At 40.8% G+C, this 16,295-nt stretch overlaps 1 protein-coding gene across 2 annotated transcripts in view; it reads right to left on the bottom strand.

Annotated features, from left to right (window-relative positions):
- The window catches only part of TNFAIP8 (TNF alpha induced protein 8), a 29,949-nt gene extending 18,825 nt beyond the window's left edge, over positions 1-11,124 (bottom strand). The window contains exons 1-2 of one of the 2 annotated variants that reach the window (XM_019555304.1): positions 10,783-11,124; positions 9,333-9,563 (exon numbers count right to left, since the gene is read on the bottom strand). In XM_019555304.1, the coding sequence (XP_019410849.1) occupies positions 9,333-9,339 (7 nt within the window). In that variant the 5' untranslated portion in view covers positions 9,340-9,563; positions 10,783-11,124. The remainder of the gene's footprint in view (positions 1-9,332; positions 9,564-10,782) is intronic. The other variant, XM_019555303.1, reaches the window with a different exon arrangement.
- Positions 11,125-16,295: the final 5,171 nt, after the last annotated feature.

Here is a 16,295-nt window from a genome sequence, read left to right on the forward strand (position 1 = left end):
TGTGCTCGTTCCCACAATGGATTATGAAGGCTCTGGCTATTATATAATTAGAAAAGGAAGGAAAAAAAATACAACAACTGCCACTGCCCAAAGGCAAATTTGACATAACAGTATTTACCCAATAATAAAACAACCCTAAGCCTTTATATAAGAATCCTACAAGAGTGCTAGAATCCTAATTTCGTATTCTACCTACACTAACCTACACTGTCCCAGTCTCTACCTCATAGAAATGTCATGAATCAGGAGAAGCTATTAGCATTTCCAATTTTTACACTTGGAAATTAACAAACTGAGAAAGGAAAGGTTCTTTGGGTAGATGTGATATCTTTTATTAGACCAACTAAATAGTTGAAAAAAAGTTCTTTGCAAGCTTTCAGGCACAAACACACATTTTCAGGCACTGGGAGACTGCAATTGTTATGAGTACTCCAGGGTAGAAAAGAGGCTAAAGTAAACAAGACGTCATGAAGATGCAAATGACTGCAAGTTTGGAAGACTAAGGATAGAGATAGGAAGGATGGGAGTGAAGACAGGGAAAAGTGTGAAGAAATGCTAGTGGTCAGTTGAAGGCAGTTTACCTGGTGTGCTAGATGTCAGGCAGGTTGTAATGTTTCATAAACCCAATGTCTAAATTAAGTCCATGGTTTTTGCATCCCGTAGATTTATGAAGTAAAGTTCATAGGCTTGTCTACGAAAGGTGTTTTGCATGTTCCCTTTGAGGATTAGAACAGAGATAAAAAAAAAAAGAGAGTGATTGTCTTGTGAGACTTGTGCACCCACAGGTAACTGGATATATTTTTGTCTTTGATTGATTTTCGGTGTGCATTCATTCTGGTATGCAATTGATGTTTGGTTTTTCCTACATATTTTCTATCAGGGCATTTGGTGCACTGGATAAGATATTTTACATTTCTGAAAGTGCAGGTGTAAGATCCAGGAATAATGATGGTTCTGTTGCGGTGTGTCGTTATTGTGGGATTGGTGAAGACGTGTTGGTAAGTTTTACTTTTCTTGCCCCTACATGGTCTGGATCCATTTGGTGTGGTCTGGGTCATAAGAAGTTTGCTTCTGATGAGTTTGGCAAGGTTTGGTGCTTGTTTAAAAGGCTAGGATGGGTGGTTCTGGAAAGATCTCTTTAAGAACTGGGTCTCCTTCTAGTATGGGTTGCAATCGTTTGAGGATTGTCCATATAGGTTCTAGGGAAGGATGGTATATCGTAAGTAATGGTGTGCGATTTGTGGGGATTTTCTTTTTGTACTGCAGCACTTCTTACATCTATACAAAACCTTGCCTGCATATGTCCTTAGACCAACACAGCTACAACCTACAACCCTGCAACCTGAGGAAGGTCACTTGATGCCCAAAAATTTGGCCAACAGCTCTCCCAACTATACAGCTGGTCCAATGAAATACATCACAAAAAAGCCTTCTCTCATAATTAACACTATTATTTAAGAAGAGAACCTTCCTAAGTTTACCTTCCACAAGGCTCCCATACTCTCTGAATTTAAGTCCCTATTAAAGATTGGTTTCTGATGTGTAGTTTTCACAGTGGATTGAGCTGTCTGAATTGTGTATCCCTGGGTGCATCTACACATGCCCTTAACTGCACAGTAGACTAATTTGCTGTGGCATAGCATCACAGTCCACATGTGCAATGCTATTAGGTTGCAGCAAACTAATTTTTGCTGCCGTAAGATAGCACTGTCAGGGACAGTGGTGAAACTAACTGAGCCTAAGTGCCAGAGTTTATCACAGCACCTTAAATGTCATGTAGATGCACCCTCTATTCATTAATCTATTCCATCAAATCAAATAATCAAATTACACATCTCAACCAAGCAATGTGAATCATTACAGGAACAATCCAATCCATCCCTCATTCACTGGCTCCCTATTCTTAGTTACATACATCCTTCCTCATTAGGAAGAAAAAAATTCCTTAATTAAATTAAGGACTAAAATAAAAAATAACTGGCAGCTACCTATTCTTAAGTAACATACTTCCTCCCCCATTAGAAAAAAAAATGCCACAATTATATTATAGACTAAAGTTAAAAATAACCAGCAGCTGTCTATACTCAAAGATCTTTTAAACCCATGATGTCTGAGATAAAAATCTAGACATCTCATTTGGAGAACAGCAATCCAACTTGACCAAAACTCATTTAACATCCAAGATACCTAGATGCAAGTGGCTCAATTCACCCCCTAATGCAGAAATTATTACTACAAATCCTACTATTAGACCAGCCGGTTTTGATCTCCCTAGACATCAAAGTAAGTAACGCTAACCACACTCTTACTTGCATAAGTACGTGCATCACAAACAGGTCTAGGGAGGTGATATGTCTCCTCTATGCAACACCAGTCAGGCCACAGCTGAAGTACTGTGTCCAGTTTTGGGCACCGCACTTCAGGAGGGATGTAGATAACCTGGAAAGGCTCAGAGGAGGGCCACCTGTCTGGTTAAAGGCCTACAGAAAAAACCCTATGAGGATCAATTGAGGGACCCAAATCTCTTCAGCCTCCACAAGAGAAGGCTGAGAGGTGATCCTGTGACTGTCTACAAACTCACTGGGGGGACACCAGGAAATAGGGGATACAATGTTTACCAGGGCTTGCATATCAGCAATTGGATTGGTATCCGGTGATATGCTCGTTAATAATTGGCCAATGGTATCGGCCCCCAAAGAAATCTTAATTAGCGCTCCTCTAATCCACAGCATATCAGGAAGAAGACAGGCAACACAGCAGCAGATAGGGAAGAAAGCAGAAAGAAGAGAAGGAGATAGGGCAAGGACTGTAAGGCAGGAAGAAGAAAGTAGAGGGATAGATTGAGCAGGGAGTAGAGAGTAAGGACCACAAAAGTAGAGCAGCAGATTGAACAGAGGAAGGAAATCAGACTGGTGCTCAGGGAAGATGCAGGGCTAATTTGTGACATGTCAAAAAGGTTGCCCCCATTGATGCTTCTGATTGGAAACTCTTAACAGTAATTTCAGCACTACAATGAATTACAGGTAAAGCTGTATAAAATGCTTGGCAAAATAACTGGAGAAGAGGCATCCTTTTTAAATCTAAGGAAACATTCCCTAATAAAACTTTCAAATACATTAATTCCGATTGGAGCATAAGATTTTCTTCATTTTTTTTTTTTTTTAAAGTGTAAAATGCAGGTACTGACCCAAATCACCACTGTGTTATATACATTTACATTAATATAAAAGGGATTAAGTTCTTGGAGTTATACTGGTATAAAAATCTTAACAATATAGTGGCAAATCAAGTCCAAGGTTTATAACCAAACTTTGCAAGTAATTAGAGTTTTTGCCATTCAGCAAATTAAGAAAAATATATAGACTTGTCAGTAACTGAAATAGACCCTCTCTGCCTCATTTACTTCAATTGCAAAATGAGGAACTTACTTCAGGCATGGAGTTAGCTGTGTGAAACCCGATTTTTGCAAAGTGTTCTTCAGCTGAAAGCTGCTCAGTATTACATTGTAGGAAAGGAAAACAGTTAAAAGCACTGATTCAAGACAGTATATCCTTTAGCCTTCCAGTAAAGGCAATTCCTGGAAAATCAGATATATTAGCTTTAATGCAGCTAATTCATTCATGGAGAATATTAGCTTAGTGCATAAAACAGAATAAGTAAAAAAAAATAAAATAAAAATTAACCACTCTTTACCTGATTCTCTGAGGTGAGATAAAGATTCTTGAGGAAGGGAATTACCAGCTTTATGTAATTTACTAACCTTGGTCCTCAGATGAGGAGTCACTCTCCTAACGGACAGTGAAAGTATCTATGGGAATTAAATTGGCGTTACTTCTAGATGCACGAAGAGTTCTTATCACACCCCTGCTCTCAAATCCTTTCACTGGTTTTCAGCATTGTACCATATCAAATATTTGCTCTACCTCACCTTCGTGAGCCTAATGTTTTCCCATTGCTTAGATCTGACGTTATCAACACTGACTTACCCACAATATCTTCCTTATTAAGCTATTCTCTCAAATTTCCCCTACTTTCTATTCCGAGTTATGTCCCTAAACTCACTGTCCTACAGTGACTCCTTATTAATAACCATTTCTCACATTTTATACCCAACTTCAGAAACATTTACTTTCTAGTTTTACTTTTATGTGCAACCTTGTCTTTTCTGAATTAGTTTTTCATGTCACATTTAGCTTGGACTGTAACACACTCAAGGATAGATGGGAATATTTTTTTTCTAAAACGTATACAAGATTATGAAACTACATGTGTGATATGTAATTAATAAACTTATCACCATGTCTTCATTCTGGTCCCTTGCAGAATGAAAAGTGGAGATTTGACCATGCGATTCACAGGCAGCAATTAGGAAGCCTAAACAATTACCAGCACAGTCCGAGACCAGAGACTTTCCCTGCTCCTAATTAGAACAGCCAGAATGTATTTAGCAGAATGAGATTTTGCCAAAATATGCTCTTTTACATTTTGCAAAAACAATAGGTTTAAGAAGCTTAACTGGTGCTATTGGAAGAGGGAATGTCATATACATGAGAACATGGGTGGGCCAGATTCGGCCTGCAGGCCAGATTCAGCTCACAGCATACTCCACTCCTCAGCAGCCCCTCCCCATGTTGCTGCAGCTGGTTTCCATGGAGACCTCAGGAGTGGCAGTGCCATGACACCCCTGGGACAAGATTTCCGATCAGACCAGCCCAAACAGCACTAGCTGGAACCAAGACAGAGCTGTGATCTGCTGCCTACGTGCCTTGGGTGGAGGTGTGTAGGTAACAGATCTCAGCTTCGCCCCAGCTCTGGACTACACTGTCACTGCCACAAAATCCTGGCGCTAAAGCAGCTCCCCGCCCAGCTGTGCGTCCTGCCAGCATTGCTTGGGCCCGTCTCCATGGAAACCCTGGCCCCATGCTGTTATGGCCCCACTGCACCTGGGATCTCCATGGAAACCAGCTGTAGCAACTTGGGCGGGGCTACTGGAAAGCGGAGTCCGGCCGCTGGCCAGGTCCATCATGTTGCCCACCCCTGCACTAGAATCTGGAATATGGGATTAAGGAGAACTGGGTTCAGGTCCTTACTCTGGCTGTTTACACATTCACAATTGGGTGAATTCTCTTAGGTTTGTTCTCACAGTAGAAAGACTTACCCAGAGCCACGCGTACAGATATTTGAGTGCTAAGGCCCTACAGAGTACAGACCTTGCAGTGCTGACAGTGTGTAGTCAGGAGAGTGCCCTGTGCACACCCCATAGTATGGCAGGCTCCCTTAATCTGGCTGGTAACAGATGGCAGCAGGGCATAGGGCAGTCCTGATTGGCTAACCCAGACAGCCCATGGTCAGCTTGTGTTGTCAGCATGTACAGACATTTGCCCTCAGAGCAGAAACTCTCCTGGAAGTGATTTAATCCTAGTTGTTCCCAAGTTATTTTTCTCCTGGAGCAGCCATTTTTGGGAGAAAAAGCAAGGAACTACTGTATATTCATGGCTCCTCCTGCGAGCGAAGCGACTCTCCCAGGAGAAACTGGATGTCTGTATTAGGTCTCTATCTGATTTAGAGGGAAAAAAATGCAAAACTTTTCTCTAGAGTACAAGTTCAAATCAGGGTCTTGCAATTTCCCAAGCCACAGCCCAGTCACCAAACTACCTGCTCTTCACATCAAAGTGTTCAGACTTTGGTGCAGAAATAGACACCAACATAATTACATTCTTGCAGAACCATGTAAAGGTCTTCATTTGGTTCAAAAACAGAACAGAACAAAAATAAATGTTGAGATCTCAAGTTCTGCCACAGATCGGACTGTCATCCTCCCATCTCCCAAATGTTTCCAAACACTTAAATATTTTCTACTTCTTCCCTTGCTTTAGAGAAGAGCTCAGGGCAAAGGCCAATTCGGTGTTAACAAAAGGACGCAATCTTTTATGTTATCCTCCCTGAACAATATTTGGGAATGCAGCAAACAACTTTGGAGAGCCCAAGAGTAGCCCCTTCAAAATGGTTTCTCAGTTGACAAGTTAAAGGAGGAACATTCCATTCCAGTGCTAGGATGCCAGAGGACCCGGAGACGATTCCAAAAAGTTCAGCTGCCTGCCTGGGAAAATGAGAACTGCAGAATGTAACAGTAGTATCAGTAAACCCTAATGAGGGGCAACTATTTACCTCTGAGAATAGAGAATACTTTGTGGCTTCACAGCCCCCATATACAGCAGCCAGAGCAGCTAATTTTGCCTTTCCTGAGTCCTAAAAGGAACAAAACAGGTGAGCTCATTCCTCAGTAATCTTACTTGGATTTAAGAAATCCTGTGTCTACTTAAAGCTCTGAGCACTTTTAGGAATGCAAAGATCTCACCCTGACAAAATGCAGAATTTAGGAACGAATGTGATAAGGGTATAGTAGGGCGCACACTAATTCTGAAATATTTTCCCCTGGGTAGCCTACCGAACAGTGGATGAGGTCTTGTACTACAATCTCTCTTTCATACCAAATATTCCAGTCTACTTCAGAAGTAGTATGGTTCATCTCAAATTAATCTTGAGAATGACTGCCTCAGCAAAAATATTCTGAAGTGTTATATAAATTAGTGTTTTCTTTCAGGAAGAAGTATTGTAGAAAAATCATTTGTACTGTGGCAACTGTAAAATCTATATAAATGTATTTAGATGAATCCTTAATGCAGTATTTTTTGTAAATTTGACAATATGAAAAACATTTGGTATCAAATCACTGAAAATAATGAAGTTAGATAGCCATAAAACACACTGATTTTACAGCATCTACAGCCTTCCTCAAGTGGCACATCTAATATGGAAAACAGAATTGGGTGACAAAAAATACAACATTATGTGATATATTTCTTAATTTTACCATGATGCATCTATATATAGGAGTTTCATGGTGGGGGGAGGTATACAGGAGTCATTTATTATATTGTAAACTTAATGCATTATGGTATAAAATATATGAAACAACTTTAACATACTAAAAAGCAATGGCATTGTGACTTAAGGATCAATAAAAAGGTTGTTATAAATGGTACTTAAAAGGTACCATTGAACACTTTAATACTCTAATCTGGACCATGTGGTAAATAATGATAGAAAGCTGTAAAGCCACAAAAGAGTAACTGCATACAACAGGCTTTCGTTTATTCAACAACTAAGAAAATATACCAATAAGGAATCTTTTTCATGCTAGCTTTATTTTTGTTTTACACTGGCGTAAGTGAGATCAGATGCAGTCCCCAAGGCTGCATTTATGATCATTCTGAATAGTAATTAATCTAAAAGAAAAATCCTTGGGAATTCTCAATTTCAAATTGAACTGGTGTTATACGGTCACTACTGCAACATATATAGTTACTTACATAAAGTCAAACCCAGATTTTTTGTCTCTATTGATGCTACTCAATCAATTTAAATTCCCAACAATCCCCATATATGTCAATTCTTTTCTGTAAAGCAAGCCAAAAACAGCACTGTTCGCTTCAATATCAAATACTTGGCAGGAACACAGTGCAGAAATTCAGCTGCCTCACTATGCCCCAAACCCTCCCCTTTCACTCAAGCTGACATCCCTTTATGTGGCACTAACATCAGCTCTGGAAGGCTTATTTCACCACTCCCTCAGTCTCTCTCTAAATTCCCTGTGCCAGTCCCAGAACTTTGAGAACCATGATGCAAGTTTTTCAGCTAAACAGTGGAAGCTCACCTCCTAAATCAAGGTGGCAGACAGGCAATTTTGTGGGCTGATCACGCTGCTGGCCACCATTCTTGTGGGCTAATCACAGTGAGTCTTCCCATCCCAGCTGAGGGGCACCAGTAGCCCCACCCTTCGCTGCTAAGTGGAGGAGAGAGGTGGGGCTGCATGAAAAGCAGTCCTTTAGGCCAGTCAGCAGTGAGGGAGGAAGGGACAGCTGCCATTTTGGCTGCTCCCCTTTGTGCCAGAAGCTTTCCCCACCCCTTGGTGGACTGAGCGGCTAGGCCACAGTGGCTCCTGGCTCCCACTGGGTAGCCAGTGTTTTATTTTTTCTGGAGATTCCATGCCAAAAAAAAAAAAAAAATTACAGAAACTGTCATTTCTCATGGTATTCACAAAACCCGCTGTTTTTCTCAGTTTCCGCAAAAATCACAAAGTTGCTATTTGAGTAGGTCCCTACCTCGCATACCACAGTAACCATTCTGCCTCCCTGTGCTTCCCTTTACAAATAGCAATATGGAAGAGAAAAATTTGTTTTCTTTCCATAACTTTTAGTCTCTTGCAAAAATAGGCTTGTTAGCACATGTCTTTTCATGCTATCCTAGATTTAAAGATAAGAAAAGCTAAAAAGGAGCTCATCTACACTGACTCTTTGAAGGGCATTTTACCAGGGCAATCCCTGAATAATGCTGGGTAACTGGTGGTTGAACCTTTTTTTTTTTTTTTTTTTTTTTTTTTTTTTTTTTTTAAAGAAATGTACGTAGTCTTGGATTTAGAAGACTTCACATGAGGAAAAATCCACCAGTTCCTTCAGTAAATTATTCCAGTGGTTAATTATCCTCACTATTAAGACCCATACCTTTTTCTATTTTTATTTTGTCAAGTTTCAATTTCCTTTATGCAGAACCCCCCCAGATCACTACCTTTAATGAAACGGGAAGCTACTAGCACTGCTATCTAATTGAATCCGAATGCAAGAGTTCTGCAAAAAGAACACAACTCTCAAGACTTTGGGGACCTCAGTTATGTTCAGTGGGGTCTTGATTAAGTTCTAGCTTTCCCATTATACTGTGGACCTAAAAAACCTTGCAGTTTAAACACTGGATCAGGTAGCTAACATAGCTATGGTTCCACTAAAATATTTATTTTATAGATTGACTATATGTAAGCATTCCTTGTTTCAACTTGTATTTTTAGGTCATGACTGAAAACTCTTTACAATAAGCAAAGAATTACATTCATACAAAAATCCATGCAGACAGATTCTAAATCATTTCTGTACAGTAAGACCATGTCATCTCAATTTAAGATTGCAATGTATTTGTGGGGTTTCCAAAGACCAACAAATTTGTTCAGTGATGTCCAAACTGACTTTTTCTATAATGGGTAAATTTTTCTATTCCATACTCAATTTACTCAAATCATACAACAAAATTCAGTATTTTCTCAATTAAACCAATTGGATCATAAAGCAATGCCTTGTTTTGCCTCAAAATTCCCCCTTCCATACACATTTGTCAACACAAGACTAGTTATTTCAAGACAGAAAATTTTCAGGAAGAATTTTAAGAATCTAAATCACCCAGAATACTAGGAGCTTTGCACTTACACTTCATGTCAAACTTATACTTCATGTCAAACCGCTTTTACAAAGTTGTCTGATGCTTCCTGCATGTCAACCGAAGAATGTTTCATGCCATGGCATGCATACTACTTTCTGGGCTACTGTACAACTGGGCTGGAACGTGCATGTTGCCATAGGAATGTACATTCTCCCCTTTCACAACAGTTGCTGCAGGAAAACTTTTTTTTTTCCCCACAGTGCTGCTTCTCAATATAATAATTCCTGCAATAAGTCCTTGAGGATTTTGAGGAAAAAACAAAACAAAAGAAAAAACGCTGAGCTTTTCAGTTACTTGTTCATTTGGGTACATGGAAGAGAAAGCATCTATACACCTTAACACTATAAATCATCAGCTATCCAGCTTATTTATTAAAGACCGAGTAGATTATGTTGTCCCCTGTATCCTGATATTTGATCTAGTTCAGTCCTGTTTTTCCTGAGGATGAGCAAAGTATTCTTCTCTTTCATACTAGGTAAAGCAGCAGAATTAGGCCAATAGAGTTTTAACATGAAAGCAGTGGCTTTTGTGGGACAATAAATGGGAAAACCTCCAGGATATTCTGACAAGCCTTCTGACTGTTTTCACTGAATGAAAAACTTCCTTATTGTTAAGCTATTTTCTTTTGAAACATACTGGATTGATCTCTCTCTAGAAACTACTTACAAAGATCATGAAACCTCAGTTCTTTTCAAAAGAAAACCAACTTCTTACCCCAGTATTGACTCCCCCCGTTCTATATAAACGGTCTTTTGTAAACATACAACATTTCAGGAAATCCCCCGCTTCTTGCCCGCCATCCTCCCTGCCCCTTAACTTGCACAAAACAAAACCCCTAAAAATCAACACTGGTGAATAATTGTGTTTTTGTTGGATCATTTCCAGCTCCCACACGTTCCAGGCTGCAAGGAGTAAATGAAACCCTTTAGCACTGGCAACATTCATTTCAAGCTCACTCCTCACACACTTTAAAAACACACACCAGAAAAGTATGCACTCATATTGAAAAGGAAGTCAGCAGCAATCAGCTCATTCCCAAAATAATGATCTTTCACTTCTCCCCCACGCAACTTCCTCTTTCATTAAAAAGTACAGCATTTCCAGTTTTAAAACCTTCCCCTTTCAAAACTACTACTGTTAGTGTTTTAATATACACTATTTTTTCCATTTACCAATTCTTCATGTACCATAGTTACCCTTACATAAACTGGGAACCCTGGCATCAAGACTTTGCTTGTTTCATTTCCAGCAAAATCTGAAGTGGTCTTTAAATGACTCTGCCAAAGAGTTTTTCCCTCCCCTTTGAACAGCTAAATGTTAATATGAACACAAACCCCTATTCAGCTTTGTTTTACTTCCAAAAAAGCAGCTCTCAACATGCTAGCTGCACTGTTTTGGCGGGGGGGGGGGTGTTCTTTTTTAAATCAAGGTCTTTGAAAATAGTGAAAAACATACCTTCCTTGAATTCATCAGCTTCCGAGCCCATGGTGTCAAGAGTATGAACTCACTGGAGTCCAGATTACAGCTGACGTGCTCTGAGAAGCAGCGAGTTAACTTCTCATAAAAAAAATAGAAAAGGAGAGCAAGCAAGAGAGAGAGGGTTGGGATTTTAAGGGAAAAAGTCTGTGAATTCAACAAATCACAACTCGGTTATGTGAAAACGATTCCGCCCCTTTCTGAACTGCATAAGAGCAACTGCCTGGAAAGTAGCACCTTAACCCAGGATTTACTTGCCAGCAGTTGCAGCTTAGGCATTTTATTCCCTTAAGTCTTCAAGTCTTTAGAAAGGGTGGAGGTTTTACTTGTTACAACTTGCTGCCGGAGTGTACGAGAGTAAGAGCGCAAGACAAAACACAGCAAGAAAAGGCAACATCGAGTGCAACTACTAATTTTAATATTTCATTGCAGTGACTGGCAAGCAGCATAGGCCTCAGGTGACTTGCTACAGGCCCCAAATGGAATAAGTTACATTTTTTTAAAATCTGTACTGAAACTTTCAACACTAAACACTACTTGAAATTAGTCCTGTGACATCTACAATTGGATTGGTCTATCCTGGAAGTGTTTGAATATTTAAAGAAGGAAAAACAGCACTCCTTTAGTGTGTTTACACCAGAATTTCTCAAGCTTTTCATATTTGAGGTACCCTCAGAAAATGCTGAGCTCTTCATTTTCACTCATTTTTTGATTAAAGACAAATACTGCAATTATTCTTCTGTTGCAAAAAAAGATCACAACAAGGCAAAATGTTTTTAACACTATGAATTTCTATGGTAAAATCCCTGTTACCGGCAAAGTGGCGACTGGGGGGTGCTGGTAAGCTAAAAGTGCCATTTACTTGAGGCACAGGGGTTTCCGGGGGGAGGGGGGGAAGCAGCTGTGCTGTCCTGGGGCATGGGGCTCCCGGCTCTGACCCTGACCCTAGGTGGGGTGGAAGGGGCTGCGGGAATCACTCCCAGGGCAGGCAGGTCCCAGCTGCACACTGGCAGCTCTAGCTGCAGCCCTCCCCCAGGCACTGGGAGCTGCGAACCCGGCCAAGGAAGCAGTTGGGAGAGCCTGGCCTCACCCCCCGTGACAGGCACTGAACCCAGCCACTCTGCACAGGCCCACAGGGCTGGAGCTGCCGCCCAGGGGCCCGGAGCTCCCGGCTCTAACCCGCCCCCCACCTCCATGTCCGGACACGCGCCATTCCTCACAAACTCCAGGGCAGGCCGGCCGCAGGCTATTGCAGCAGTGGGGAGGTGCATGGACATAGCCAGGGAAGAAAGTGGCACAGCAGGCAGGAAAGCAGTGGGGCATGGCGCCATGTGTCCCACCACCAAAATTCCAGTTAATAGAGTATTCTGGTTAGTAAAATCCCAGATAACAGGGATTTTACTGTATTTGAAATCTCTGGGTCTATCTTGTGAATTTTGTTTGTATACCCAACAGTGCTAACATTGCACAGCATCTTGCTGCACCCTTGAAAGGATCGCAAGGCACCCCAGGGTACCACAGCACCCTGGCTGAGCATTACTGGTTTAAAATTAAAACATCTAGTTATTCTACTTTTTTTCTCTCCTCCATTCTAAGTACACAGTCCAACAGGTTCCTGAAAGAAGCAACAGTAACAGATGTTTAATGAAATACTTTTTGGTCCCTTTTAGTTCTTGTACTACAGGTTATAACATCATTTTAAAGGCATATTTGCAATTTTCTGTAGTCTGGCAATAGCTACAAGAAGGTTCATCTCATATTGTAACTCCAGACTGGCCATACAGAACACATGTTGTAGATTCAAATTAAGGGGAAGTCTAATTTCATAACTGGTGAAATCCCCAGTCAAACATTGCTGTACAGTAAAGAAACATCTTTCTTATAATTTAATATATATTTAGTATAATGAACAGACTTAAAAAAACTAAGCGTTGATGGAAAATTTACTGTCAGGGTATAAAAGCTGAAGTGCAACCACTGCAAAACATCTAAAATGCATTCCCCCAAGCCTAGATGCCCACTCAACTGCGTGACAGCAGAATTCATAACTAAATTCTCACCCCCTCAGAGGTGATGAGCAGCTCATCACATGCATACTATTGTTCACATACATACACAGTGCTTGGGAGGAAGGAAGGAGTCTGCAAAAAAGATGCCATAACCAACTAGCATATGGGCACTGAAGTCTGGCCAAATGGAAATAGGATAACAAACAAGGGGCTTTTCTCACTTTTTGCTTTGAAGTATACCCATGTCCCTTGTTTACTTGGAAATGCACTTAAAACCAACTTTATGAAGCAACTTAAGACTGACTGATTTAGCAACACCCATTTTAACACATTAGGAAAGAAGGATGATCTTGCAGTTAAGAGGCTAGGGGCTCAAGAGGTATGCATCAAATTCCCGGTCTGCTACACTGCCACATATTTCCCAAGCAAATTATTTACTACTGTGAGGCCTCAGTTTTCCAGTTGTAAAATGGAAGTAATTTTCTTTCCTAAGCATTTGCAAAGTAACGTCTTCAGATTAGCTGGTCTCTGCTGTGTGTTTGTACAGAGGCCAGCACAAGGGGGCTATGATCTTGGTTGCTTTAGGGGCCACTGAAATATTGCTATTGTTGTAATCATCACAAGTCCTCTGCAGTGGCTTTCGTAGGTAGCTGCCCAAGGCCATATGTAGACGAAACAAGGGGCATGTGTGCACAACACTTTAAAGCAGGTTAAATGCTTTTGCACCACTTTAACAGTGTTGGTGTTTGCATGTCTTGGCAGCATATTGCGCAGTAATTCCAGCCGCTGCAGCAAATTCGGTGGTGTAACGTGCTTTAAATGACTTGGGGCACAGCAAACTAGAACTCCTCTGAGGAGTTTTAGTTTGCTGCCCTACAGCTGTGGAATGAAACATCAGGCTCTGTGCAGCTTAGGGGCTCTGCAGGAAGCCCTGCAAGCAGCCTGGCAGCAGCCCAGAAGGGTAGGCTCCACCCAAGGAAAAAAAGTGGCAAGACTCGTCTTTTTTCCCCCCCTGGAACCTGCCTGCCTGTGCAAGGACCTGGTGCTTCCCTCTGTGGCTGCAGTGCCCCCCAGGACCACCTGAGCTGGGTGCCTGTGGACAGGTGTTGCATGGGGGCAGGGGGCACCACTGCCACAGAAAGAAGGACCAGCCCTCCCTGCAGCCCAGGGACCGCTCTGCCAGCCGGCAGCTCGTCCTCCTCTCTCCACCACCAGAGAGGCAGGTAAAGGGCCCTAAATCGAAGCCCTGTTTTTAAAAATGCACTGCTTCAATTTAGGGCCCCCATTTCATCTACACACATTTCTTTCCTAAGAAATCTAAAGCTGTCCTTAACTACTTAGAATGGTGTGTGAATCTCTTTTTCTCATTGATGAAAAGAAACTTTTCCCCAATTATGTCAGAGGGGGTAAAAAAAACAACCCCCCCCCCAAAAAAAAAAAAAAAGTGGAAAAACACTAGCTAAATAAACTACTTTTTTCAAAAGAGATTACCTTGTCCGAACTTTGGATTTATCATAAACTAGTCTGGAATGACTGGATAGCATCTCCAGCCTAGTCAAAATGAAAACACAGAAATCATAGAAAGGGCAAAACTAACTGAAGTGTTAAACATGTCTAACTACCAGAGCTCTTGGGGTTTTTTAAGCAAAGGCAGCATTTTTGTGATAATAAAAGTCATCTCATCATTTGGTATGCAGGGGCTTTCTATGGAAGAATTTACACAACAGAAGCCCTTCTGTAGCTATATGGACCATCTGAGGAAAGGAATGGGCTTTGGAATTAAAGTGAAAAGAATTCTGCAACTGAAGATGTAGCCGTCACAACATTAGTGGTTATGGAGTCATTTACAAGATTTTGAGGCAACTGAAATAGAAAGGAAAATAGACAGGTTTGCTGAAAATTCCATACCTAACTTGGGCATAATTTACAACGGGATTCTTTTTTTTTTTTTACCAACAGCTTCTTACTCAACAGACCACTGCAGTGACTTGTTTAAAACTACTTTTCATTTATTTCAGTCATGCAGACTCAAAATAGCTCTAGGAAATTTAGCTTAATCATTTTCTGACCTAGGTTAAATAGTAAGCTCCAATAACAAGGATATCAATGCAATGTGGTTATCTTCAAACTCTGCCCTGAGGAGCAATTTTGCAACCCCCCACCCTGAAACGAAAAGGATTGCACAGGGACAAATGAAGGCATGCAATTTGGAGAATGCAATGGCACTAATAAAAAAATATATATATATATCTATCAATGCAGTTTTTGGCCTGCAGAGTATCGCTGGTGATGAGAAAGAGACCAGATCAATTTCCATATATTAGGTTGATTAAACAGCTGAGCACTGTGAAAAATGAAACACAACGAACAAAAATCCCATCTTTCAACACTGTTTGGTAAATCTTATACAGATTGATTAATACAGAAAAACAGAACCAAAAATTTAGAAAATTGCTTTTTAGAGGAGAAAATGTGCATGAGGTCTTTTTTGAAGAGACCAGCATATAGTTAATTGGAAGAGAATTTGTAGGTAGATTTTTATCAAACAAACTGGAAGAGAATTTGTAGGTAGATTTTTATCAAACAAACATATCTTCCTGATTCATGACGACTGGATTAAGAGAAAAAAGAAAGCATCACTGTTAGGCATAGGGTTAACATGACAAGCCCAAGGGATCCTACAGCGAGAGCACCTACTGAACGGGCTTTTGGGCAGGTGACTTTACAAGTTTACTGACAAAATTAACTATGAATGTAATCATAGAAGACAAAGTTAAGGCTACCTGGTGGTAACACGTATTATTCCAGAAAGTCAAATTCTGCAAAATTCTCACTTTAAAAAAAAAATGGAAATAGAATTAAAGCCCATGCCTGTGCAACCTCATCTCTGCTTCCCTGGATCAGGTAATGACCACTGAGAATTATTTCCATGTGAAGCAACTTGGAGTCGAGATTTTTGTCTGAGAAAATATGGGTGGGCCCTGACCCTCTGGTGGGATCAAAGCCCTTATCTCTGTACCCTCATGTGTATCAAAATGAAAAGGGGTGAACATACCTTTCAGGCCATTCAGTGTGCCTGATTTCAGGAGGTATAAGCAGCAATTGCCCAGGAGTCTCTCAGATATTGGCAACCGTAGGATATGATCAGGGTGACTGGGTGTTATGATAAGTAAGGAGGACTGTGAAGGGGTCAGAAAACTTGGTGCATGGCAAGGAAGAGGGTTGTTTTTGTGAAGGCCCAGTATTTGAGCGTACATCAAGAATAGATAGTTCCTGTTTACTGCTGTTAATTTAAAAATAAATTTCTATTAACAGGAAGACAGCATTGCATTTTGTCCTACAGTGGTCACATGCTGTATGCAACAGCACGCACTCTCTGCAAAGGCCGAGTGAGACCACGTTGGATACAGATTTAAGGTGCATGCCTGCATATTTCCTGGATCTGTAGCCCTCACAGGAGTGAATTTTACTGAACTGAGCATT

The sequence above is a fragment of the Crocodylus porosus genome, unplaced genomic scaffold, assembly GCF_001723895.1.
Source record: "Crocodylus porosus isolate Cpor-Errol unplaced genomic scaffold, CroPor_comp1, whole genome shotgun sequence".
Taxonomy (NCBI): Eukaryota; Metazoa; Chordata; order Crocodylia; family Crocodylidae; genus Crocodylus; species Crocodylus porosus.